This window comes from Ipomoea triloba, chromosome 5 (assembly GCF_003576645.1).
Source record: "Ipomoea triloba cultivar NCNSP0323 chromosome 5, ASM357664v1".
Lineage (NCBI taxonomy): Eukaryota > Viridiplantae > Streptophyta > Magnoliopsida > Solanales > Convolvulaceae > Ipomoea > Ipomoea triloba.
Genome location: NC_044920.1, coordinates 1797150 through 1824071, shown reverse-complemented (window position 1 = coordinate 1824071; position 26922 = coordinate 1797150). Strand labels below are relative to the sequence as shown.

Here is a 26922-nt window from a genome sequence, read left to right as displayed (position 1 = left end):
GGGACCATTTCAATCAAAATTAATTACCGAAATGGTCCCTTGACTATTTAAATTTCACCAATTTGGTCCTGATTTAACGGTTGTTTAACACCAAAATAAATGGCGGACCAAATTGGTTAATTTTTTCAAAGTCGAGAACTTAATTGGGCAAGAAAAATTGTCGAGGACCAAAGTGTTGAAATTCCTATAGTCGAGGGACCAAATCGGTAATTAACTTTTGAATTAAAATTTTTTGTAAAAATTGTCCAATTGCACAAATTTTGCTTGTTTTGATTGTTGAATTGCACACTTTTTAAATTTAATGGCTCAATTGCACAAAAGCGACAAAGTTCAGTGGTCTATTTGACACATTTTCTATTATTTTTCTTTTCTTCCCAAAATTTTCAATTGCCGTTGGACGTTTCCACTCTTCTTCCACCACGATGTGTCTGACGTGACTCGGACCAGTAGCCCAGTACTCCATTAAGTAACCATAGCCATTCTCAGTCTCCAGTCTTCGCGCTTCCTTCTCTCTTCACTTTCCTACTCTGTTTCCAGAAATACTACTCCAAAGCACGAACTGAACCGTCGCCGCATTTGCTTGAGTTTGTTTGTAAGTCTCGGAAATAGCACGTCTAATCTGCATTTCATCACTCTCTCCGCGTGATTTTGCATTTCATTTGCCTAAACAGGCAAGTATCGGTAGTTTTAACCTTACTTTATGTTTACTTTTTTGGGAAAAGAGATTTGTGCGAGTGATTATCGAAGCATTATGGCTGTAATGTGATGATCGCTTTGTGTATTTCATCCGTGTGTATGAATATTTGTTGTTTGATCATGTTAGCGGTTATTGTTTTGATATTCTATTTTTGTGTGAATTGGGGTGTATTTGAGTGTAGCTGTGTAGATACATACTCCATACGCATATGTATTGTGTGTTTATGCAAGTATTGAAGTGCGATGTATTTTTATTTTTTCGGTACATGTATATACGCACAAATATGTGTGTCTGTCAGTGAAATTATATCACAGGTGTTTAGCATGTAACATATAAAATGTGTGTAGTCCAACTAGTTTTAGTTGAGATATATATATAACACATCCTTCAGTTACAGGGTTAGCTATTGATGTTGATGGAAATAAAACTGAAAAGAAATTGATTTTGTGAAATTTTATGTGACTAGTGCTGGTGATTTGTTTATGTTTTTCAGTTTGTGCAATTGATTTCATGTAGTGTTTAACATGTAATATATAAAATGTATGTAGTCCAACTAGTTTTAGTTGAGATATATAACACCTCCTTCAATTACCGGGTTAGCTATTGATGTTGTGTTTTCAAAATTTTGATGGAAATAAAACTGAAAAGAAATTGATGTTGTGAAATTTTAGGTGACTAGTTCTGGTATTTGTTTATGTTTTTCGGTTTATGCAATTGATTTCATATGGTATTTGGCAGAGTGTGTGTTATCTTCTGTCTACATCGAGTGCTTGGTAGAATGGGTTCTAAGAAGAAGAAGGCTGGAAGACATGTAAACAAAGCAGCACCCAATTTTAGTGCACCTGGTCGTAATCTATCTAAGAGTGATTTAGGAGCAGTTATCTTTGGATGTAAACATTATACAATTCAAGAATGCTTTTCCAAGATGTTATTTGGTTAGTCACTCCTTCACGTATTGTACTTTTTTACCTAGAAGAAATTTTGCAGTGTTTGATGATTATTATGTTGATCTAATATTTGATTCCAATTTTTTGTTGGATAGGATTGCCACATCTACATTCTCCATATGTGAAGAAGGTTAGTCCTGGGCTTCCACTTTTTCTTTTTAACTATAGTGATCGGAAGCTTCACGGTATATTCAAGGCTGTAGGTCATGGACAATTAAATATTGATCCACATGCGTGGACTGGTGGTAGTGTGGAGCTCACAGAATACCCTGCACAGGTAGTTATACCCTTTCTTCCTTTGTTTTTAAAAGTTTTTATATATAAAATAGTTAGTGGTGCTCATATGTTAGCATATTCTTTGTCATTCAAGGTGCAATTTAAAATCTACAAGAGGTGCCATGCTTTGACAGAAGACCAGTTTTCCCCCATCATTGCTGATAACTACTATGAAACAAAGCTTTTTTGGTTTGAGCTGGACCAGTTTCAAACTGCCAAACTGATTGCATTGTTTTCACCTTCATCAGTGCCTAATGATGGTCTTCATTCTCGCAATATTCCTAGAACTACAAGTGAAGCTAGTACCTCTCTTGGAAAGAGTAATGCTCAGGTTCCATTTGAACAGAATAGATGGAGTGCACTGTTGAGTGATGATTCAACTTCTGATATGGTGAACAAAGATGGAAATTTGAAGCTTGTGTCTTCACATCCAAATTCCCCCTTGTCTAAGCAATCTAGTGAGGAATGGAAGTCACCGACTTCACATTTAATCAACAAAAGTGGGGAATTAGATAAGGTCTGTGCAGAGGAGTGGGCTGAAGCTATTACCTCTCTCCCGCAGAGTAATGCTCATGTTCCATTTGAACAGAAAGCTTGGAGTTCACTGTTCAAAGATAATTCAACTTCTGACATGGTGAACAAATTTGAAAATTTGAAGATTGTGTCTTCACATCCAAGTACCCCCATGTCAAAGCAATCTAATGAGGAATGGAAATCACAGACTTCACATTTAATCAACAAAAGTGGGGAATTACATAAAGCCCGTGCAGAGGAGAGGGCTGAGGCAAGTTGATAGATTGTTCCTCCAATTATACTTTGTCTTTGAATTCCTCTTGATTTCTTCTTCTCCAACTAATTTATTTATGAATTTTCTTGATAGTTGATGCAAGTTGTTGAAACATTGATGGATAGGCAAAGAAAACAAGAAGAAAAAATTTGGACTCTTGAGAAGGAACTGGTATGTGCTCCTTGCCAAATATCTTTTGTGAGTTGGGTACATTTTCCATTTGTCTTGAGATACAAGATGATCAGGAGCCTGCTAATTATTAACAAATTGCATCATTCACACTTTTCATTCAACAGTAAATATTTCGGTTTATAATTTCCTCTTTTGTTTTCCTCTCATTTCTTTTTCTTCCAGGCTTTACAGAGATGCTATTTCTGACTAGTTCTTGGCTATAAAGCCTTTCTAGCTTGAGCATGATTCAGAATGTTTAAGCTATGCAAAAATGCTTCTCAATCATATGCTCAAGCCTGAAATATTTTTAATGCTTTTTTGGCACATGTAGTCATTTGATCCTCCATTTAACTTTTCACTGGTCATTGGACACAACACATGGCTTCATAGCCTAACTGTCCTAGTTATGCTTCCTCAACTGGTTACTTTGTAATCTGCTCAGCTCTTTTTAGTCAAACAAACATGTGTATTTTGATAGCATGTAAACAAATGAATTCATGAAGGGTAAAACCTTTTTAGAATCTTATTCTAAAATAATCTTGTTTTATAATTTAATATTCTTAGAAATAATGCTCTAAAATAGTTGACCCATTAATTCTAGGCTGCTTTGAGTCATGTTGAATGACTTGAATCCATTAAAGTATTAAATTCTTACATAGTTCACTAGTCCAGGAGCCCTTTCTCCTTTCAATGTGTGTATATATAAACTTTAAGTCTTTGAGAATGAGAGACAGCTTTGTTCTTCATATCATCTGTTTATGAATAGGACCAAATATTTATAGGGACGTGACTGGTATTATCCAGTCATAAACAATGAAACAATGCATTAAAAGTTTCCTATGAATTGGAATTAGAAACTGCATAACTTACAGCTGTACTACTGGAAATCACTCAGGATTTACACGACTTTCTTTCCCCAAAACTGATCAATCCATATGATTACCATTTATAAAATGTTACTTGATAGTTTGCTTCTAGGGAAAATGGAAAAGTTGGATGGGAGAACCAGAATTGTAGACGGAAAGTTCATGTTTTTTATTTTTTCTTGAGCAACTTCTCTCTTTTTAATATATGATTTATCCATGACCTTGAGTTAAGGAAATTAGACATTGTTATTCTTTTGCCTAATCAGGTTCAATCAAGAGATGAATATAAAAAATTACAAAATTGGTGTAATATATTGCAAGCTGGACTAGGGCCTTCAAGCCAGCAGTTTGAAGGAGTTGATTGTGAACCACTAAACTGCAATCTTAAGACAGATGATTATGCACTTGTAGTGGGAGGGTTCGATGGGTATGCTTTGTTGCATGAAATGAGTTCATATTCTCCATTGCATGATCGGATGGAATCTCTTAGCCCAATGACATTTCAGCGTACATGCCATTCTGTAGCAAATTTGAACAGTGAGGTTTATGTATTGGGTGGTGTGTATGGTGACGAGACCTATGACACAGGTATAGGGTCTCATTTTACTTATTTGTTTGGCATAGGTTTAATATCAAATTTTCATATTTAAAGCTATTAGCTCTTTTAAATATTCAGTTGAATCATATAATCCAAAGACAAATCAATGGTGTCAAAGGCCTTCACTAAATCATAAGAAACAAAGTCTTGCTGGAGCATCTTTGTACAACAAAATTTTTGCAGTTGGTGGAAATGGGGTGGAATATTTTTCGGAGGTGGAAATGCTGGACTTGAACATAGGAAAGTGGATCCATTCTGGATCAATGCTTGAAAAGGTATCAATGTGAACCATTTGAATTTTACCTTCTACTCTAATTTGATGTTTGTGGGAGTTCCACTACTGTTTGTCTGTTTGTCCTTGTAATCTATATGATTTGCCTTCTAGCCCATAAGTATTCATTTTTGTGTTAAAAGTCTGCTTAGTTCTGTCAATTGGTTGTGCTTCTTTCTTCAGCGGGTTGCCACAGCAGCGGTAGAAATTAATGGTGCTCTCTACGTGGTTGGTGGTATGGATGGACAAGATTATTTAAAGTAAGACACCATCATGCTATGTTTAACTCTCATATGCTTGCCTTGTAAATTTTTCCCTCACTCATATTTTTTGAAACATGTTTTTTTCAAACCAAGTTCCTTTTCTAAAACCAATATTTACTTCTACTAAAGAATTACTCCAATTTTATTGTTAATATAGATCTGTAGCCATGTTTATTGAGCATATAATATATAAATAATAAACGTGTAATCCAACTATCAACTTTGTTATGGAATATATATTTAATATATGGAATCTCTATAGATTAGGCAGACTTAGGGAAGAAGACAACATATTTAGAAATCCTCTATTTACTTTCATAACATGGTATCTGAGCTTTTACTTTAATTTTTTTTCGCTCCATTGTCGTCACCTGCGTGAGCCTCACGCGCTGTCATCCTCCGCTGCCACTCTCCTACGCGCCGGCGCGTGAGGCTCCTGGATCGCCTGAGTTCGTTTGCCTCGAATCTAATTGTGTTATCTTTGATTTTTTGCTTCACGGTCACTTTATCTCGTACACATTTAGGCTTGAATTTTGTGTACTTGTGATCTGTTTCTTTTTCTGGATATAGCTGAGTCTGATGTACCTGCATCTTTGCTGCTAATGAGTTTGCTGAGTTGGAGTTCATTGCTTGTTTTGTTGTTGTCAACCCCTTTTTGATGCTCATTGTTGTTTGGGGCATTTTTCCTTTTCATTGGTAAAGAATTTGTGTCATCTGGTTTGGAGTTTGTCTTCTTTACCTTGTGTGCCCAATCTTGTATGGTCAACGTTGTGTTCACTCGAAGTTGCGGTATTGGTGGCGTTCAAGCTTTCGGTTCAGGGGGAGTCCAATCCCAAGCTTGTTCGGTTCACGTTGTGTTCACCCGGAGTTGTGGTATTGGTGGCGATTCAAGCTTTCGGTTTAGGGGAGTGTCCAATCCCAAGCTTGTTCGGTCCAAATCGAGTTCACCCAACTGTCCGTAGGTATTGATGGCGTCCAAGCTTCTATTGCAGGGGAAGTGTCCAATCCCAAGCTTGGTCGGTCCATGTCGAGTTCACCCAATTGTCAGTAGGTATTGGTGGCGTGCAAAACTTTTGTTCAAGGGGAGTGTCCTAAATGGATTTGAGTTAGTTCATTATTTAGTTATTTCGTTATTTTGGGTTATTAGTTATTTGTGTAACAAGTTGGGCATTATTAATATCTATGCTCCAACTTGAGGGGAGTGTTATGGAATATATTGTTGAAACACAAATAGTTGTGTCTATAGAAATATGACTGTTAGGTTGTGAAGAGTTGTGTCTATAGGATTGTGTCCTTTGAGTCTGTATATATTTACCTGTTGTCTCTCTATTGAGACAAGAAAAGATATACAACAAATTCTTCTAAATCTCTTTCAACATGGTATCAAGAGCCAGAGCCAAAATCTGAAATTTTTTTTTTTCGATGAACAGTACATTTACTGTTCATTCGAACATCTTTTTTCAAAATTACTTCCTATTGGTGAGGTCTTTTATCAAATCAGTGCTACCACACTCTTCTCCAGTCTCCGGCGACCCTGACCCGTCCATCGCCGTCGCCGGTTCTGCCCCCACGCGCCCACACGCGCCACCACACTCGCCGGCGCTCCGACCCCACGCGCCGGCGCGTGAGGCCGTCTCCGGCAGCTTTTGCCGGCGAAACTCTCCAGTTCTGCTCGTCGGCCCTCCGTGCTTCTTCCTGTGCCATTAAACTTTGTTTTGGTCACAATGTCCTCCGACGGCAATTCTGATATCTCGGGTACTATTTCTCCTGCCAATAATTTACCTACTGTCTCGAGCTCTGTTTATGTGCCGAATTTGTCTGGAAGCCCGGTGATCACTTCTGAAAAATTATGTGGTTCTCAAAATTACCAATCTTGGTCGGATGCCGTAGAGTTATGGTTTATGGGCCAAGGGGTTGCTGACCACCTACAAACAGGAGTAGATAAGATACCGGAAAATGAAAAGGCAATTTGGCAAAGGTTAGATGCTCAACTATGTAGCCTCCTTTGGCAGTCTCTTTCTCCAACGTTGTTGCCCCTATTTCGGCCCTTTAAGACATGTGTCGAGGTATGGAATCAAGCTAAATCTCTATACACTAATGATGTCTCTCGGTTCTACAATGTTGTTGATAATTTAGTTCATTTGAAGAAAGATGGTATTGATATGGAAACATTCCTTGGCAAAGCCCAAAGTTTGATTGCTGAGTTTGGTACGCTCATGCCTATTGGTGGTACACCCGCAGAGCAACTTATCCAACGAGAGAAATTCTTTGTAATACTTCTCTTAACCAAATTAGGTCCAGAATTTGAGAGTATTCGAAATCAAGTTCTTGGAAGCAACCCAGTCCTGGGAACCACCGAGTTGTTCAAACGTCTCTTACAGGTTACATCTATTCCAGTTACTCACACATCTACTTTTGAACAATCTGCTCTAGTCATACAAGGGGGTCGTGGACGACCTAAGGATCGTGGTGGACAGAAAAACACTAAATTGTGTGATTATTGTAATCGAACTGGACACACACGGGATCGGTGTTGGAAACTACATGGGAAACCCGTACTTCCCCAAGCAAGTGTTGCTCAATCTCACCCTGGAGAAGCAAACTCTCGAACCATTTCCGCTGCTGAATATGAAGAGTTTGTTCGATTTAAAACTAATCCCAAAGCTTCCTGTGTAACTCCTACAGCCTACACTGAAGGAACTCATACTGCCCTTGTATCACAATCTAGCCTGAGCGGACCATGGGTTATTGATTCCGGTGCCTCTGAGCATATCTCTGGTAACTCATCCTTATTTTCTCATTTCACTAAGTCTGAGTCCCTTCCATCTATTGTTTTCGGTAATGGGTCAAAGAGTATGGCTACTGCAATTGGAAAGGCTTCCCCCCTTCCTACTTTGCCTCTCTCTAAGATTCTCTATATACCTAAGTGTCCTTTCAATTTAATTTCTGTCCATAAACTTACAAAATCTTTAGACTGTACGGTCACGTTTTCTTCTGATTCTGTCATTGTGCAGGACCGTCGTTCGGGGAAGATGATTGGCTCGGGGTATGAATCAGAAGGACTTTATCGATTATCTACCCCGAATCCTCCTACCGTTTGTACTGCTACCATAACCCCTTCCCTTGCCCATAACCGTCTAGGGCATCCCAACCTTAATAAATTACGACAGCTTATCCCTAGTTTGTCTCACTTATCGACCCTAGAGTGTGAAGCCTGTCAGCTTGGCAAACATTCTAGAACATCTTTTCCTAATCGGGTTAATAAAAGAGCTGTTTCTCCTTTTTCCTTAGTCCATACTAATGTTTGGGGACCTTTTCGTTATACTTCAGTTCTTGGTTTTAAATATTTTGTTACCTTCACTGATGATTTCTCTCGTTGTACATGGGTCTTTCTAATGCAAAACCGTTCTGAAGTGCTTAATATTCTTCAAAAATTTGTCAATGAAATAACAAATCAGTTTGGAGTGTCCATTAAAACTTTACGGAGTGATAACGCTGGAGAATATTTTTCAACTCCATTATGTAACTTTCTTGATTCAGCAGGCATCCTCCATGAGTCTTCTTGTCCCAATACTCCACAGCAAAATGGAGTATCAGAACGTAAAAACCGGCATCTCATTGAAACAGCCCGCACCATGATTCTCCACTATAAAGTTCCTCCAGAATTTTGGGCAGATGCTATCCTTCATTCTTGTTACTTAATAAATCGTATGCCTTCATCTGTTCTACATGGTAAGATACCATATAATATTTTATTTCCCGATAAGCCTCTTCATAATCTTCCTTTAAAAATTTTCGGGTGCACCTGTTTTATTCGGGACACTACCCCAGGGCGTGATAAATTTTCCCCAAAATCCTTAAAATGCATGTTTGTTGGGTATTCTAGGTTGCAAAAAGGCTTTAGATGTTATTCCCCTGATAAGCGTCGATTTTATGTATCTTCTGATGTTACATTCTTTGAGTCAACACCTTTCTTTTCCTCTACCTCACCGCCCCCCATCTCTCCCTTTCTTGATGTTCTTCCTGTCCCCACTTTTCAAGGAGGAACCGAGATACATTTACCTCAAGCTCCATCATCACCTAGAAATCCTAATCCCTCACCTACCGAACCCCAGTTCCAAAACAACAGTGTCATTCCCTTCCCACATACTTATCATCGTCGCCCTCGACCACCCACGGCCGTTCAAATCAATAAAAATCCAACTGATTCATCTCTCGAGCAATCTTTGCCCTCGGACCCGGTTCCAGCAACAAGCTCTCCTATCGCAAGTCGTGTAGGTAACAGGTCATCACGAAACCCCTTTCCCATATACAACTTTATTTCTTATGATCGTCTCTCACCTTCATATACTGCTTTTATCAACTGTTTATCTTCCGTCTCTGCTCCTAAATCTGTTAAAGAAGCTCTTTCCCACCCTGGTTGGCGTCAAGCTATGATTGATGAAATGGCTGCTCTTCATTCATCGGGGACTTGGGAGTTAGTTCCATTACCCGTAGGTAAAACAATTGTTGGTTGCCGATGGATATATACTGTGAAAGTTGGACCCAATGGACAGGTTGATAGACTTAAAGCTCGATTGGTCGCTTAGGGATATACACAGGTTTTTGGGATTGATTACACTGATACTTTTTCACCAGTAGCCAAAATTGCTTCAGTTAGAATTTTTCTCTCTATGGCTACCATTCATCATTGGCCGTTGCATCAGTTAGATATTAAAAATGCCTTTCTACATGGAGATTTAGAGGAAGAAGTCTACATGGAGCAACCTCCCGGGTTTGTTGCTCAGGGGGAGAGTAACTTGGTTTGTAAGCTCAAGCGTTCTCTCTATGGTCTAAAACAATCTCCTCGTGCCTGGTTTGGAAGGTTCAGCATAGTAGTGCAAAATTTTGGTTTAAATCGAAGCAAAGTTGATTATTCCGTCTTTTATAGACATCAACATGGTAAGAGCATCTATCTTGTTGTATATGTGGATGATATTGTCATTACAGGAGATGATATTGAAGGAATACAATTGTTGAAGCAACACCTATTCCAACATTTTGAAACAAAAGATCTCGGGAAATTAAAATATTTTTTGGGAATTGAAGTAGCACAATCCAAGCAAGGAATTTGCATATCACAAAGGAAATATGCATTGGATATACTAGAAGAAACGGGTATGATGAATTGCAAACCTCTTGACACTCCTATGGATCCTAATGCCAAACTCCTACCAGATCAGGGGGAGCTTATCCAAGATCCAGGGAAATATAGAAGACTGGTCGGGAAATTACTTTACTTAACTGTAACTCGACCTGATATTTCTTTTGCGGTAAGTGCTGTTAGTCAATTCTTGGCATCTCCACGTGAAAGTCATTGGGAAGCTGCCATTCGGATTTTAAGATATATTAAGAAATCCCCAGGCACTGGTTTGTTATACAAAGACCATGGAAACCTTAAAATTACTGGCTATACAGATGCAGATTGGGCAGGTGCATGGGATAGAAAATCAACATCTGGATATTGTATCTTCCTTGGTGGCAACTTAATCTCTTGGAAAAGTAAAAAGCAAAATGTTGTTGCTCGATCAAGTGCAGAAGCTGAATATCGATCAATGGCCCTTGGAACATGTGAACTTATGTGGTTGAAAAACCTCCTTACTGAACTAAAGATCTGTACAGAGAAGTCTATGAAGCTCATTTGTGATAACCAAGCAGCTCTGCATATTGCGTCAAATCCAGTTTTTCATGAAAGAACGAAACACATTGAAATTGATTGCCATTTTATTCGAGACAAAGTTGCATCTGGAGATATTACTACATCTTTTGTTGGCTCAAATAATCAGTTAGCAGATATATTTACTAAAGCTTTAAGAAGTCATAGGATTGAATACATTTGTAACAAGCTTGGTGCATATGATATACATGCTCCAACTTGAGGGGGAGTGTTGAAACACAAATAGTTGTGTCTATAGAAATATGACTGTTAGGTTGTGAAGAGTTGTGTCTATAGGATTGTGTCCTTTGAGTCTGTATATATTTACCTGTTGTCTCTCTATTGAGACAAGAAAAGATATACAACAAATTCTTCTAAATCTCTTTCAACATATATATTTAATATATGGAATCTCTATAGATTAGGCAGTCTTAAGGAAGAAGACAGGATATATATTTAGAAATCCTCCATTTACTTTCATAACAAACTTAAACTTACAAAACATCTCCTTTAATTTGGTGATAGGTGTGAGAGCTAAACTTAGATGAAAAGTTTGTGTAGATGTTTTATTTCTACTTTAAAAAATTTGATAAATTTTACCTTTTTAATTTAATAGTGGCTTATAGTGATTCCTATTTGGTATGTTAGATCTGCTGAAAGATTTGACCCAAGGGAGCATGCATGGAGAAGGTTAGCGAACATGAAAACGAAGAGGGCATACCATTCTTTGGTTGCATATAATGAGAAATTGTAAGTTTTATTTCCATAATGATTGTGGTCCTGTTTGGTAAATGACTGTTAGCTGATTGGGTTGGCTGTTTGGGTTACAAGGTATGATTTGTTAATAACATTAGCTGATTGTAGAAAGTTGTTTGATAAATTAACTGTTAGCTGTAGCTGTTTGGTATAATTTCTTTTTTAAAAAAAGCTAACTGAAAATGGTGCTTTGAGTAGCCTTTTGAATTTTAGCATTTTGGAGTTACAAAAAGCGTATTAACAAATAATTAATAGTGATCAAATAAGCCAAAATTGGTTGATAGGCTGATTATTTACCAAATAGGGCCTGTGTTTGGTGGATTGTCTAATAAACTATACTGCTTATGTCTTTAGCATGGAAACCATTGAATTGGTCTAGCTGTTATTACCTATTCTGAAACATGAGTACCATTTGAGGGTAGGGTTGGTATGCAATCTATGTGCAACCTCTAAATTGGGCATCGCAAGGAGTGCAATCTTTTATATTTTTTTGTAAATTCATAGCATAGCTCTATAATGATCCACAACAGGTATATTCTCGGTGGCTATGATGGAGAAAGGATGGTCCAAAGTGTTGAAGTTTTTGATCCTCGGGTTGGTTCTTGGATGATGGGAGAGCAGATGAAGGACTCTAGAGGTCATTTCGGCGCAGTTGTGATTGGTGGAAAGATATATGCCATTGGAGGGATAAACAACAGTGAAGAAATTTTAGCAACGGTATATAAGCCCTTATTGCTGTGTATGTCTCATATGTACTGGATGATAGGTGTTGAACAGAACGGGGCAGAATGGTGTCTACACCTATCCTTCTTTAGTTACGGAACGCGAGGTGGGTTGGGGTGCAGGGGTAGCGCCCCTGTGGTACGGTATAAGGGTAATTTTGTACATATACCAGTGTTTAGAGATTCATATAAATACGATGTTTGTATCTCTAGGTCTTCTATAACCACTACAATTAACAAAAGAATTGCTTCGTTTTTGTGGATGCAGTCACATTGTCGAATCACGTAAATCTTGTCTTGTCACTCTTTATCGTTTTTTTATTATCGTTAATCTCAACACCTATTTGAGCTGGTTTTGTATATTTGTTCTAATGTTCCCTCGACTAATGACAGGTCGAATGTTACGAGGATGGATGTGGGTGGCAGCTGACTAACCTGAGAGGTTTTGGAAAGAGATGTGATTTCTCTGCCATTGTATTGTGAGTTCTGCAGTGTCCGAACTCATTGTAAATGGATGACTTTTGTCTGGCAATACTAACACCATGAGAAATGTATGACTTAGCTTGGAGAATTAGCTCTGCTGCTGATTTCATAAAAAGTTGTAGACACCGCAGTTGGCTTGTGCATATAAATTACTTTCACTTTCTTCAATTTATAGTGTCCCTTGCGGTCGTTATACCGTGGACCATGATCCACAATGCATTGTGGACCATGAGTCATGGTTGATATTGCAGTTGTGTTGAACTGATACTGCAGTTCTGTTGAAAGGGAACTGCAGTTGCGCGGAATAGAGGCCGTGTCATCCATCTGAAACTGCAGTTGTGTTGAACGGATACTGTAGTTGTGTTGAAAAGATACTGTAGTTGGGTTGGGCAAATTTTACTCTGGACCAAGGTATGAGCTCTGTTTAGTTTCTTTTTTACGCATATTAGTTTCATTAATTATAGTAATACTGAAATATAATTTTAATTACACTATGATATTTAGTTTCATTTTATATACACAATATACTAAAATATCATTAAACACATTTATTTGATAATATACATCTTTCTCTCTCTCTCTCTATATATATATATATATATACGATCAGATCCTTTCTGAACTCCCCTATGACCGCTTATCAAAGAGAAGCTTTTTCCTATACAAGGCAAGTCTATTCGCTTACTTTCTCATAAACCTTGATTTCGCTACGCTCAATAAGAACCCGGAATAGCGGAAATTGGGATTTTGTTACCGGTGAACGATCCTGAACCGATCCCGCGGGGCAGACGAAGAATGATTGTATATAATAAAAAAAAAAAGTGTATAAAGAATCTCTGCTCCCGAAAAAAGTGATCCAAAAATGGATTTGACCTAAAGTTTCAGGGTATGTCCGACCAAAGATTTTACCTACCCGTAGGTGCCAAAGAAGAATGAGAAGAAGCCCGAAAAAGACCTGCAATGGAGGAAGCAAGGGCAGAGACTACTGACCCTGGAAAAAGTGCCTAGCCGTACGAGACGAGTCTGGGAAGCAGGGAATCCCTTTTTAGAATGGCTCCAGTGGCTACATTTATGTTAAGTCTGGTCGCTCGGGCCCCCCTATGACCCGCCATACTTGACCGACGTTGGCTCCAAACGGGGGAATAGGGGAATGGGGGGAATCAAAGAACTCATTATAAGGGCTAGTTTCTAAGTTCTGTTATTTAGTTATATTTTATACACATAATAGGTTTATTATAGCAAAATTGAAGTATTATTTTAATTTTAATACGGATTCATTTGATAATATACATTTATGTATGAGCTCTGTTATTCAGTTTTATTTTATACACAATAGGTTTATTATGACAACACTAAGGTATAATTTTAATTATATTATAAGTTCATTTGATATACATATTTGTGGTGTATCACACTATGTGGACTATGGTTTACTGTATAATGATTGCTTGGGTTGGCTAGGCATGATCTATGGATAATGCTTAGCTATATTTATTGTTGGGTGGAGGTTTATGGAGGCCAATTCTAGTACCTGGAGACTAAAGAATATATAAAAATATAATGTTTTTGTTACTAGATATAACTTTTGATTTAGTGGTAAGCGTTTGATCATATAAGTGATTACATATTCTTGGCATAACGTGGACAGGCAGGCAGAGGGTGTAGACCGAATTGTATGCGTTTATCAAACACAGCCAAAAGTAGTTACATGGGAATGATTGCGTGGTTATCAAACACAAAAGCAGTAAGCTTCATGGGGGTTTTGTGCGAACACGATCCATTATGCCAAGTCTTGGGAGACTATTTTTATTTTTTGACTAGGGAAATTCGTGACTACATGAGAGTAAAGAACTAAAGATTGAGTAAATTATGTTCTTTGTAATAACCTTCAAATTACATAAGAGAGGTAAATCACACTAGGAAGACACACGACGGACTCAATCAAGGAGCTGTTGACAATAATCAAACCTGTAACTTTTAAGTATACGAATCATGATTCACCTACTTGTCCACCTCTTTCGGGGTACTTTTATTTGTATCCATGCAACTTCTTTTTTTTTTTTTTCTTTTTTTAAATTTTGAGATGAGAGAACAAATTTTAAAGAACAGAGTAAAAGAATAGGAAAATGGTAGATGGTACCCAATTTGCAACTATACAAATTTGATTAGGCAAGTATAGAGGTGTGAGTAACGCATATGGTATCCTACATAGACTACAAATATTAGTATTATTTGGTGTTCTATTATATAGTCTAAGAAATTTGTGAAAAATAATTGATTTGAGTATTATTTGGTGTTCTATTATATAGCCTACGAAATTTGTGAAAAATAATTGATTGAGTGAAAGGAAAGATAAATAAATAGGCAATAAGTAAAGATGACAAAAATGAGAGAACAAATCAATGAGAAAATGGTACTTGGATATCATTGACCATAAAAGATATGTGTCAATAACAATCGTTTATGCATAAGGCCGCGAGTCCTCTTATTTATTGTTAATATCTTTCTCAAGAATATTAACAACTAATCATAACTTAATTAATTAAAATCTCTTCTAAATCAAAATCTTTCCAAATATTGTATTAACGATTTGTGAGTTTATTGAACAATTTGACTTGAACACAGAGGATTTACGTCACCTTGGCCTATCTCTTAGGGTTGCATTCCACTCGTTATTATTGTGTGGGATCTACATTACCTAAAGATATCTCTATTGCAAAGTTCATGCATCAATCAAGAATCCAATAAGTCGACAATTATTTACTCATGAACAATTAAAAAAAAACACACACACACACAATTGAATCAAATGACTAGCATTTATAAATTAGCAAGAATTAATTAAGAACTTGGTCTTGTTCAATCTAGGGTTCTCCATAAATTCAACTACTATAGCGTTTAACCTCTATATGAAGGCAAACACGAAAAAAAGTTACAGAAATGAGAAAAGAAATGAAAAACTCCGGAAAACCCCTTTAATCCATGAAGAAATCATTACTCTAAGCTTCCCCAAGATGTAAAGATGCTTTCCCATGAGTGGTTGAAGCCCCAAGAGTGTAATTGCACTATTTCTTGAAGTCTCGGGTCTAAAAGTCCTTCAAAATATCTCAAAACAGAGTTTATAATATAATTTCTGCAGCTGGCACGGACCGCGACGCAACTGTGTCAATTACGACCCAATAACACTACCTAGGTGACATAGGCATGTCACCGTTATGTTGCCTGGCATGTTAATTTTCATCCTCAGTTTGATATTACGGTCATGACACTCTCTTAGATTTCCAAAACCAATTGGGTTACTTTAATTGGACTTCATATGAGGAAGATATGATCAAAGCATTCTTGAGAGTACGGATTCTTTAGGCGTGTCTGAATCTTCTGATTTTCTGGCATCAATACTTCCTAAATCTCTCAAAGTATTCAACATGAAAGTTGTAGAGGATTTCATTAGCTTCCCATTAATCACTTGAATTAGACTTTGTATGACATAGTTATAGCGAAAATACTGTAAAATGTCACGAATTGTTCTATTTTGTCATTCTTACTTAGAAATATCTAAAATCAAATGATGAAAAACTAAATACCAAATTCAATCAATATAAACAAGAAATAAATCAAATTAATAAGAAATAACTAATGGAAATAAATGTATTTGAACCATTATCAATAGATGTATTCCGTAGAGTGTAACTTCAACCAAATATTCAATTTTTATTGAATGAAACGTTTTATTAAACAATCAAAGCATTACACGTCAGTAATTGAATCTATAGCGAGACGAGACGAGCGCACGTTAGCAGGGGGCCAAAGGGACAACATACGGTTAGGGGAGTGGGTGAAGAAACAGATGAGAGTGTGACGGACATTTCAAAGCAGTGCTTCAGATTCTCATTGTTTTCACAGCTATCTTGCTATAAACTTCCTTTCCATATCTCTTCTGTAAACCTCATTTTTTTCCTAAAAACTTCCCAGACAGATCTGCATTTCTTTCTCCGCCCATGGAATCAGCCGCCGTTCTCCGCTCCCTCCACCGTAATTCTCTCTCTCTCTCTCTCTCTCGACATATGTGTCTGTGTATTTGTATGTTGAATGCGCGCTCATTTATGCACTAACAAACTTCTTTATATGAGCATCCCTATTGACTTTTTACCTCTTATACCAGCTCATTATGAGATTGAGCTTCGCATGCTCTTTTACTGCTAAAATTAATGTTTGTTTCCTTAGATCCATGAGATTGAGCTCCCGCATTCTCTTTGGGATTAATTGCTAATTCTTTTTAGTACTACTCTTTCTCAACTTGTTGAAACACATAGTCAATATTGCCTCCACTTAGGCTTGATCTCATTCTCATGACCTCCTATTTGGGAGAGTCACTACTTGACCACAAGGTCCTTGGCTTAATTGCTAATTAAATTAAAAATGAATGATTCTTGGAATTGAGAGTACATTTGTCAACCAAGCACTGATTTTTTTTTCTTTTATATAAATTCACCTTGATGTTTGGATATGAATGTCCTCTCTGTCTCTCTTGGGGTATTTTGGAAGATGGGATGGTTACTTGGCTGTTGGCTTATTGTTGCTTTGGGCATTATTAGATATAAGTAGAGCAAGCTGTGCAATGCTCCATAGTTGACTTGAAAAATCATGGAGTGTTATGAATCATGGATTCATGGGTTGTTTAGTGTGTTTTTAGTTTTTTTACATCTATAGAAAAGAGTCTAATGACCAGAGCTCTTTGAGGTTTGCTTATTATCTGAATCTGCAGTTTGATATTTATGCTTAGGCGGATAGAATGGATTCTTTCTATCCACTTTTCCTGTGGGGTTGTGATGTGATTTTTGGTGTCTCATGTTGTTTAATCATTTTGATGCTAAAATAAGTTTCTTGTCTTTTTCAAGATTCTGTTGGTAATTCTCACCTGAAGTCGATATTGGATATGGCTGGTGTGGTTCCCATGAATAATGCTGCATTCTCCAACAGAAGTGGCTTGACATTTGGCGGGAAGCTCATCTGTTCGCGAAACAGGGACAACAGATTAGTAATGTCATCTGCAAAGACACCAGAAACTATACCAACAAATTTGAATGGTTAGTTGATGTTCTTTCTATTATGCGAATTTGCATCGTACTTGTATGAAGTCAACTCATTTTTTTGTACCATTCAACAACCTACTTTTTGTGTATCCAAGACTGATATGCTCTCTCTTAATTCAATATTGAGTTCTATTTCCTGTAATCTTCCTCACTAATCATGAATGAATGTATCTTGGAGCTTAGACTCTCGTTTTTGTTTCCATATTTTAACATTAGCATATTGTATAGTGGATGAAAGAGTCTTGGTGCCATAGTTATTTACTGTAACATGTAAATATTTATTGTTTTTACGATTTCTAATTTCTAAACCTGAATATGGTTGATGCTAAAGGAGCAGCTGTTCTGACTGATAGCCAACAAACTGTGCCAGATGAGAAGAATTCCCTGACACAAGCTATATTCCCTGATGGTTTTGAGGTGGTTTATCTTTTTGGATATTGCTACTTATAACCTTTCTTTTTATAGTAGCTTCTCGTGCATTATTTATTTTGATACAAATATGGGAACTCCTTTTATTATGGCATGAAGCATGAGAAGCTTTCGTCTTTGTTTTCTTTCAGGCCCTAATCACAGAAGTCTGTGATGACACAGAAATTGCTGAGTTGAAACTTAAGGTAATAAATTTCTTTACCTGTTGCCTTATCTCTGTGTCCCTCCTGTCTTGTTGGTCTTATAGAAAATATTCTGAAAAGCAAAATTCGATTATGAAAACGGAATTGTTTCAGGCGTTTGAGTATACTGCATACAGTTAGTAGTTGGTCCAATACCGGCATGCACCTTAACTCGAAAGAATGAGTTTCAGGAGTTATGCATTGTGCAAGGGAAAAAGTATCTCCACTGTATTTTATCTTTAGCTAAAACTATAGATTGGTCTAAAGAATTCTACAAAAACAAGAACTATATCAGTATCAATATGAAATTTTACATTTGTGACAGTGCATGTAATCTTTGGTTAAAACACAAGGAAATTGTATTTATCTGCTATTATTAAATAAGAATTTGATATAAAATGCATATTGCAATTCCTAAATCGGTCGGCACTTTGTGTAATTTATTAGTATGCGATCTGGATCATATTTTTTAAAACAAATTTTATATTGAAAAGGAAGAAATATTTTGTATATCTAAGCTCTTACATCCTTGGTTTCAAAGTAAAATTATTCATCTATTCTGTAAATGTAGCAACAAGAGTTGGGGTTGACTCTAAACAACCATTTATTTTAAATTGTCATGTTATGTAACTGCCCATTTAGCGGGGTTTTGTTACAACGATATGCTATTAAGTATTTTCTTCTTGTTTGCTATAGGCTGGGGATTTTGAGATGCACCTATTGCGGAAAATTGAGGCTACAGCAGTCCCAGCCCCAGTTGTCTCTCCCACAGCACCGCCTAGTCCAAGTCAACCAGCAGTTGACTCATTGTCTGCTGCTTCTTCAGCATCTCCATCAAAACCATCTGAAAAATCTAGCCCATTTATAAATGTCTCCACCGAGAAGTCAGCAAAGTTGGCTGCACTAGAGGCTTCCGGATCTAGTGGTTATGTTCTAGTATTATCTCAAGCTGTATGTATTTCATGTCTATGGTAACATTTTGTTTGGTATTACGGAGTATCATTTACTAGCAACTTTCTCTCTCTTCTTGATAAGTTTACTCTTCTTGATATATAGGTTGGCTCATTTCGAAGGGCTAGAACTGCAAAGGGAAAGAAGCTACCACTTGCCTGCAAGGAGGTAGCACTCGTGAACCCCATCTAATTTTGAAGCTAATATATTTTCAATGAATCGTACATAACCCTCATGCCATAACACTTGTGAACTCTATCAGCGAACTTTTTCCTCAGTAAAAGTTATATATGCTTCATGGGTTGGAAAGGATTAATAGGACCTTTCATTTTGTATTTACTTCTATACCCTGAGAACTCACTTTTTTGGTTGAGTTTTTGAAACCGATATTAGTTGATTATGCTTATACTGAATGCTACATCTATTGGAGTTCCCTTTAATGCATGAATTGCATAAAATTGCATACTTTAATATGCAGGGCGATATTATAAAAGCAGGACAAACTATTGGCTTTCTGGATCAGTTTAGTTCTGAGGTTCCAGTCAAAGTGAGCTTCTAAAATTTGCTTTTTATAAATTATAATATGCATCAACTTTCAACGTGGGATGATTTCATGATTCTTCCTTTTTCCTCCGAATTATTTTGCTGAACAGGCAGATGTGGCTGGAAAAGTCTTGAAGATCCTCTATGATGATGGAGGTATGCCTTTTTTTTTATTCATTATGAAATGAGTTTTTTTAATAAAGTATATTCTCAAATCTTTTCAAAACTCAGGTTTAGTATATAATTTATCTCAAATTCCTTCTATATATATTTATTCTGGAGCTGTCAGGGAATGTATAGAAATTTTACAACCAATAGGCAGCTCAGTATGCCCCTAAAGGGATGAAGGGTGTTAAAGGGGAAAATGATAACTGTACTCTAGGGAGTTTTACTCCTGCCACGTGTCTGAATTTTATTGGAGGAAGAAAAAGAAATATATATGATGGATTTAATTAACCCGGGTAGACCGGATCAATAAACCCGATAAATAAAGGAATAGTAAATGGATAGGAAAAATAGGCGAAACAAGTGTAGTAGGGTCATGGAGACCAAATATTCTATTAAGTTGTAGTTGTCATGCTATTACAAAGTAGATGTAAAGCTATTACAAGAGTAGATCAGGACAAAGATAGATATGAATGTCTTAATGAGACAATAGCAAAGGTATTTATACATACTAAACTCCCTAACTGCCCCCCTAAAAAGGCGGAGTTGGTTGCAACAAACTTGGACCGCATCCGTCCGAGCCTCCTCGGCCGAGCTCGCCTCCGATCCGAGCTCAGCCAAGCCTTAGCCGAGGCCTCCAACTGAGGCCGACCAGTGGTCAGCCACGGCTTGGGCTGAGGTCGACCTGAGCTTGGCCATGGCTTGGGCCGAGGCCCAAGGTGAACGCCACGGCCATGGTCAAGGCCCAAGGGGTCCGACCATGGCCTAGGCGGCCCGGGTCAAGCACGGAGCTTGACCCCGGGTCCGGTCCGCTCGGGTCTCCTTTGCTCCGCTATTTTGGGTCGGTTTGCTTTGGTCCGTTACCTAATATATCCATCAATATAAAAACTGTGACTCATTGTTTTTATCAATCGTGCCATGTAAATATGGAGTAAAAAGTGAGAGTATATGTAGTATTACTCGTGTCAGAATTATTTTCCATGTATGTTATAAGGATAAGCTCATTGTTGATTCATGTCCCGTAACATTTTTCTCATTCTTCACCCGCCCTTTTGACGCACTGAAGTTTACAATAATCACCCCAGAGATTTTTCTCATTGTTCAACTGCTCTCTTTACATTTACAGAAGCTGTTGGCTATGGAGATCCACTTGTTGCTGTGCTACCATAGTTTCATGGTATGAACCGAAGATTTTTGTGGCAATACTATGTTGTGTTGGTTCCCATTTTAAGAGATCAAGCAGACGAGTTCTTTGTTTTCTAGTAATTATCCACTATTTTGCCCCATGCGCCTCATAATCTTGATTTGGTAGAATAGGGTATAGAAGGGTGGTGTTTACTGTTACTTTTTGAGAGCTAAGTTTGTAATTTTCTCTCACTTTCAAAATGTCGTATTTTTACCTTCAAAATGTCATAACACTAAATTTACAATTATTTTTGGTTGGTGGGTTTAGGCATAAGGAATAAGTATAAAAGTGGTTGTTAGTATTTGGTTGATAGGTTTTGAGAATGCTACTATGGGTTTGGAATACTCCATTAATGAGAAAATTCATACCCTTATTAAATAAGAGTTTCATTTCCCTTCATCATTTCTTCCACAATTATTAATAATCATTCCCATTCCACCCAACTACTAAACATGCTAAATACTTTTACCAAAACTCATTATCCTTACCAAGTATTTGATACCCAATCCGATTCCGATTTCCATGTGCGATACCCACTATTTATCCATGCAATTCTTTCTTTTCTTTCAATAGTGGTACCACTTTCATATCATTTTATTTAAAATTTATTTTTTGTCAATAAAGTACTAATAATAATTATAATAATAAGAATAAATTCAAAAGGCTGGTTGCAATTGTGTTACAATTCTGACACTAGAATTGCAATACGTAATTTTTTTTTAAAAAAAATGTCAAGCTTTGTAATTGCTAAAATACCAATGCGGATAGTCTAAAGTCTTCCTTTTGTGGTTACTTTTGGTTTGTAGGATTTATCCAGAAAATACTTTAAAGTAGTTAAGAAAAAAAATATCGGGTCACTTTTTAGACTTCATTGGGAAGAGTGGTGGGATTAAAACGATTGTATTGCTCATGTAAGAAGATTGTTTAGTAAGACTATTGTTATGCACAGATTATGTGACCGTGTTAGACTCAATGAATGAATTGACTAACGGGTCATCTTATCATAAAATGGGTAGGGTGACAATACTGTTAAAGATGGTTCTGTCGTAGATGTTAAGGTCTGGTCAAGTTAGGCATGTCAATCCGGTTAAGTTCGGAGAATTTATTACTAGTCTTGGACTTGTCTATGGAAAGAGACCGATGCGATTCGAAATGTATAACTTGTCTAGAGCTATTGTCGTTCCTCTCATGAGCCCATGGTAGGGCGAGATCATTTGGCACGGTATGGGGGTAAGGATGGTCCCGGCCTCTGCGAGGTAAGAGGGGCTTGGGATGCCGCACAGGCGCTATGTGTTGTGCTAGACTCTAGGCCCGTGACAAGTGGCATTAGAGCTAAGTTCAAATTTGTGTTGCTATATCGTTGCGATGGTTGGTATGGAGGATGTAGTGTCCGTACCACTTTGCTACACAATTTAAGGTTTGTTACATTGTTTTAGACCTTTCTTGGACTAGTACATATTTTCCCATAGTTTGTAAAATTTTCTGAAAACTTGTACATAGCACTAGTAGTGTAGAGATTTATAGAATATTCTAGAACCTTTTAAAATTCAAAGGGATTGTATATAATTTTAGGAAGAGTTTTAGAAATAGATTTATAGTCATAGGATCTAGTAGATTTTCACCTTCTATTAAGATGTGTAATGTGTATAAATACCCCTCAAGGGACTCATTTTGTAACATTCGAACATTCTTAGAACCAAGTTCCAAATAAAAGTTTACGAGTTCTTTCTTATGCTTTCTTGCAAGAGTTCTTTTTTATTCTTTTTTGCTAGATTTTGCCTTACTCACTTCTTTAAGCATCCTATCCTTTAATATTGCTAGGGAAAGAATACATCAAAAACTAATGGTTGGATGGATTGCTTTTGTAAGAGTGTTTTACATTAAAAACTTTGAGTTGATTTTTTGATTAAAAATTTGGTGTTTAGATCAAACATTTGAATATTGTTCGATAGTAAATAACAAATGAAATTAAAATAAAATTAAATAAAAATAATATATATATATATATATATATATATATATATATATATATATATATATATATTAATATTTTATATGCGGGATACACAAAAGTATGTTCAATATCAATACTAAATATTAAAATATTTTTAAAAAAAATTATAGCCAATTTTTTTAAAAAAAAATTTATAGTTTTAGAATTCATATTATATTAAATAAAAGTATATATGGTATGATTAATATTATTGAAATAAGAAATTTAGATATGATATATTACTAAATATAATTATGGTAAGATTTAATTAAAATTAAATGAAATCAAACTTATTTCTTATAATACCATGTTTGCATACATTATTAACATTGTAGAATAAAAGAAAAAAATATTGTGTATACATATGCATGGTAATACTAATGAGAAAAGATAATAGAAGTTATAAGGGTAGAGATATTTTTGTCCATAAAATTGTATAGCACAAAGCATAATGTATACAAAAATTTAACAGAAAAAACGGACATAAATCAATGGTATAACCTGGATTGAAACTTATTATGTTTATATATATATATATATATATATATATATATATATATATATATATATATATATATATATATATATATAAAGGTTTCATATTCAATGTATAAACAATTATCTTTCTATTATTTTTATTTTTTCATATTTGATTCCATTGTTCGAAAGTAGAGAACAAGAAGGATAATGCATTTTATGCAAACCATTATCATAGTGTACCATCTGGTAGCTCAAGTAGCGAGTGAGCTCTCTTTGTGGGGAAGAATTCTAGGAGATCGATTATCACCTAAATTGTATCCCATTTGAATTACCCTAAATTAGTTTAATCACGAAAAAGTCAGTATATCATAAAAAAAATGAGTTAATCCATTTTTGGTCTTAGATTTATAGGTGAAAATTTATTTTTAGTCCTTTTTTTTATTAAAACATCCTCATTTAGTCCTAGTATTATTGCGGCATGACCATTTTTAGTCCTCCATCAACAAAATCGTCAAAATATTGTTAAATACAAAGAAGTTTCAATCTTTTTTATATAAAGTATTTTGAACCGTTATATTTTTAATGTTTATTTTTTTGAAAACGTTCATAATTGAAGATCGAAACTTCCTTGAATTTAACGATATTTAAACTGTTTTGTTGATAAAGGACAAAAAATGGTCATGCCACAATAATACTAGGACTAAAAATGGATGTTCTAATAAAAATGGACTTAAAGTGGAATTCCACCTATAAATCTAGGACCAAAAATGGAATTAACTCAAAAAAAGAAGAAGAAGAGATTGTTATACACCTAAACTAATATTCCCATCATTCTCAAATCTATCTTTAGAGAGACTCTTGCAGCAAAAATGACGGTGGATCAGTGGATGCATGAGTTGGGGAATTGGGGGATTGGCTATAAGTTTGACCATTGGACCGACATTGGCTTAGTAATTGGTTAACACTCGTTTCCGGCCCCAGTAAAAGAATCGCACTTGTTAACGTCTGAGTCGGCCGTTTCTCTGTTCTCTCCACTCTCGATTACACGTCGCGAACAAGGAGAGAGAGAGAGAGAGACACAAGATGGCTTCACCTGCGACGATTCCGATCTCGGCTCCGCAATCCGCCGCCGCCGCCGGCCAGGCTCAGACGGGAATCTCCACTCCAGCTTTTCGAGCGTTCATCTCCCGTCTTTCCTCCTCCATCAGGCAAGGCTTGTCTCTGCGACGGCCGTGGTCGGAGCTTCTGGATCGGTCCTCCTTTTCCCGGCCGGACACTCTCTCCGAGGCCGCCTCGCGCGTGCGCAAGAACTTCTCCTACTTCCGCGTCAACTACGTCGCTTTACTCGCTGCCGTACTCGCTTTCTCGCTCCTCTCTCACCCGTTGTCTCTCCTCGTTCTCCTGGCCCTCCTCGCTGCCTGGTTCTTCCTCTACCTCTTCCGGCCGTCGGATCAGCCCGTCGTCATCTTCGGCCGCACCTTCTCCGACCGTGAAACGCTCGGGATCTTAGTTGTGTCTACCATTGTTGTCGTGTTCCTCACTAGCGTCGGATCGCTACTCATCTCCGCTCTTCTTGTCGGATTAGCTCTCGTGTGTACTCATGGAGCTTTTAGGATTCCGGAGGACTTGTTCCTTGACGATCAGGAGCCAGCCAACGCCGGATTCCTCTCCTTTCTCGGCGGTGCGGCCTCCACCGCAGCCGCTGCCGCTGCCCCAGCCGTCGCAACTCGCGTGTAATCAGATCGCATCTGATTAGATCTCATTCAAGTGGAGAACACAAAGGAGGTTCGTTAAGGCTTCTACACATACGTGGTTAATTTGGTTACCTACTCAAATTGAACTGTGATATTAAAATGAGAAATAGCCACTGATTTTGCAGAAATTCGTTAGATACTCTGTATCTAGTTTGGATCTGTTATCTCCTAATTTAGATCTATATACATTTGCTATCCTTGATTTCCTTGTGTCTGTATCATTAAATCATTGATTTTCATGATGGAGTTTGCAATCTGTTAATTGTTACATTTCAATATGAATCTTGGCTTTCATTTCATTGATGTTTCCATGGGATACTGTTCTCTATTATATGTATTTGCTTCTATGGTACTAAGAGTGAATGAACTGCAATGCAGTCTTTCAATTCAAATTTCTTATCTAGCTTCCTGTGAATTCGAATAATATTATGAACAATTCAAGATTGGTGTGTTATTAGGATATTATATGTACTAATCTTAGTCTGTTTGTGTTGCTTGCATTCTCACAATCAATTGGTGTGTCATTGTTGGTGCACTATAGTGTTGAGATCTTTTCTTTATCTGTGTGGCAATGCAAGTGTAAGCTAGGTTTTAATACTTCAAGCCTTGGAAACAAACTTCCTTCCCAAGTTGAGTTGTTGGCTATAGCTAAGAATACCTTTTTTATTTATTTCCTTGTTGTCGAAGAACATGAAGTGTAAAACATAAAGATACTATGATGATAATGATAATTCTAGTCACATGTCTTAGCTTAGTAAACCTACTCTAAGAGCATGGCTTGTGGATAGTGTTTTTTTTGGGTACATTTGAGGGAAACAGGGATTGGATGACCTACTACTTAGAGTCACAAACTAATACCACTGTTCTGGTCACATGGGAATTACATGGTGGAAGTTAGTTTAGGCAGGATAAAAATGCAGGTGCAGAAGAGAGATATTTGTGGCTTTGTCTTACACATGATTTTGCAGTTCTGGTTTCCCAATGTCAAATGGCCAAGGGAAAGACAAAGAATCACACAGGCCTTCACATGTCTCCCAATTCCTCATCTCTTAACCCCTTGGCAGGAACTAAGCATGGACTTTGGAGTTGTGTGCCAAAAACCATTACAGGCCATGACTCCATTGTTGTGATGGCTGATTGTTTTCTGAAAATGGCACAACTTATCATAGTGCCAAGACAGTGGATGCTGTTCATATGGTGAACTTGTTCTTCCAAGAAGTTAATCCTTGATTGGCTTCCTCTAATACTATACTCTAACAGTTGTGTTGACAGAACTAGATGATCTAGCAGCCCCTTTGAGTTTGTGATGGGCCTGCAACTAATTGATCTGTGGTAATGGATCTTGATATTTCAATGCATTCTTCATGTGATGGGCCCTGGTTGAATACTGAATGTGAGATTGTCTTTGCTTGATGAAATGTACCAAAAGGAACAGTTGAGAACTGACAAGAAATGGAGGGTTTTAGTTGGAAGGGCATACCTTGATGGAAATGGAGGGTTCTTCCCCCACCCCAAAATTTGACAATTGTTATACCACGGACCAGGGTTCATATTGCATTGTGAACCCTAGTCGAAATATTCTATACATGCAGTTATCATTTTCTGTACCTGTAA

General features: G+C 36.9%; 3 protein-coding genes across 6 annotated transcripts; all 3 read left to right on the top strand.

Moving 5' to 3' along the window:
• Positions 1–425: 425 nt before the first annotated feature.
• On the top strand, positions 426–12700 carry LOC116019476. 4 transcript variants are annotated; one of them, XR_004098728.1, is made up of 12 exons: positions 426–671; positions 1436–1632; positions 1740–1921; positions 2015–2704; positions 2801–2878; positions 4011–4332; positions 4421–4617; positions 4797–4873; positions 11220–11321; positions 11858–12156; positions 12263–12334; positions 12443–12485. XR_004098728.1 is itself a non-coding variant. In XM_031259691.1 (11 exons), exons 2-11 carry the CDS (start codon positions 1476–1478, stop codon positions 12481–12483), a joined length of 2145 nt encoding a protein of 714 aa, XP_031115551.1. In that variant the 5' UTR covers positions 426–592; positions 1436–1475; the 3' UTR covers positions 12484–12700. The 4 variants fall into 4 exon arrangements, 3 of the variants coding, with proteins under 3 accessions (XP_031115551.1, XP_031115552.1, XP_031115550.1); XM_031259691.1 differs by lacking the exon at positions 12263–12334 and having other exon boundaries at positions 426–592; positions 12443–12700; XM_031259692.1 differs by lacking the exon at positions 12263–12334 and having other exon boundaries at positions 11858–12044; positions 12443–12700.
• A 3657-nt stretch (positions 12701–16357) lies between these two features.
• Positions 16358–21454, top strand: LOC116019242. The gene is made up of 9 exons (XM_031259390.1): positions 16358–16564; positions 17431–17619; positions 17957–18042; positions 18186–18239; positions 18933–19187; positions 19293–19355; positions 19666–19734; positions 19841–19886; positions 21022–21454. Exons 1-9 carry the CDS (start codon positions 16531–16533, stop codon positions 21063–21065), a joined length of 840 nt encoding a protein of 279 aa, XP_031115250.1. The 5' UTR covers positions 16358–16530; the 3' UTR covers positions 21066–21454.
• A 3070-nt stretch (positions 21455–24524) lies between these two features.
• On the top strand, positions 24525–25607 carry LOC116018939 (PRA1 family protein B1-like). Its single transcript, XM_031258995.1, has one exon. The coding sequence runs from the start codon at positions 24638–24640 to the stop codon at positions 25289–25291; it is 654 nt and encodes a 217-aa protein (XP_031114855.1). The 5' UTR covers positions 24525–24637; the 3' UTR covers positions 25292–25607.
• The last annotated feature ends 1315 nt before the right edge of the window (positions 25608–26922 follow it).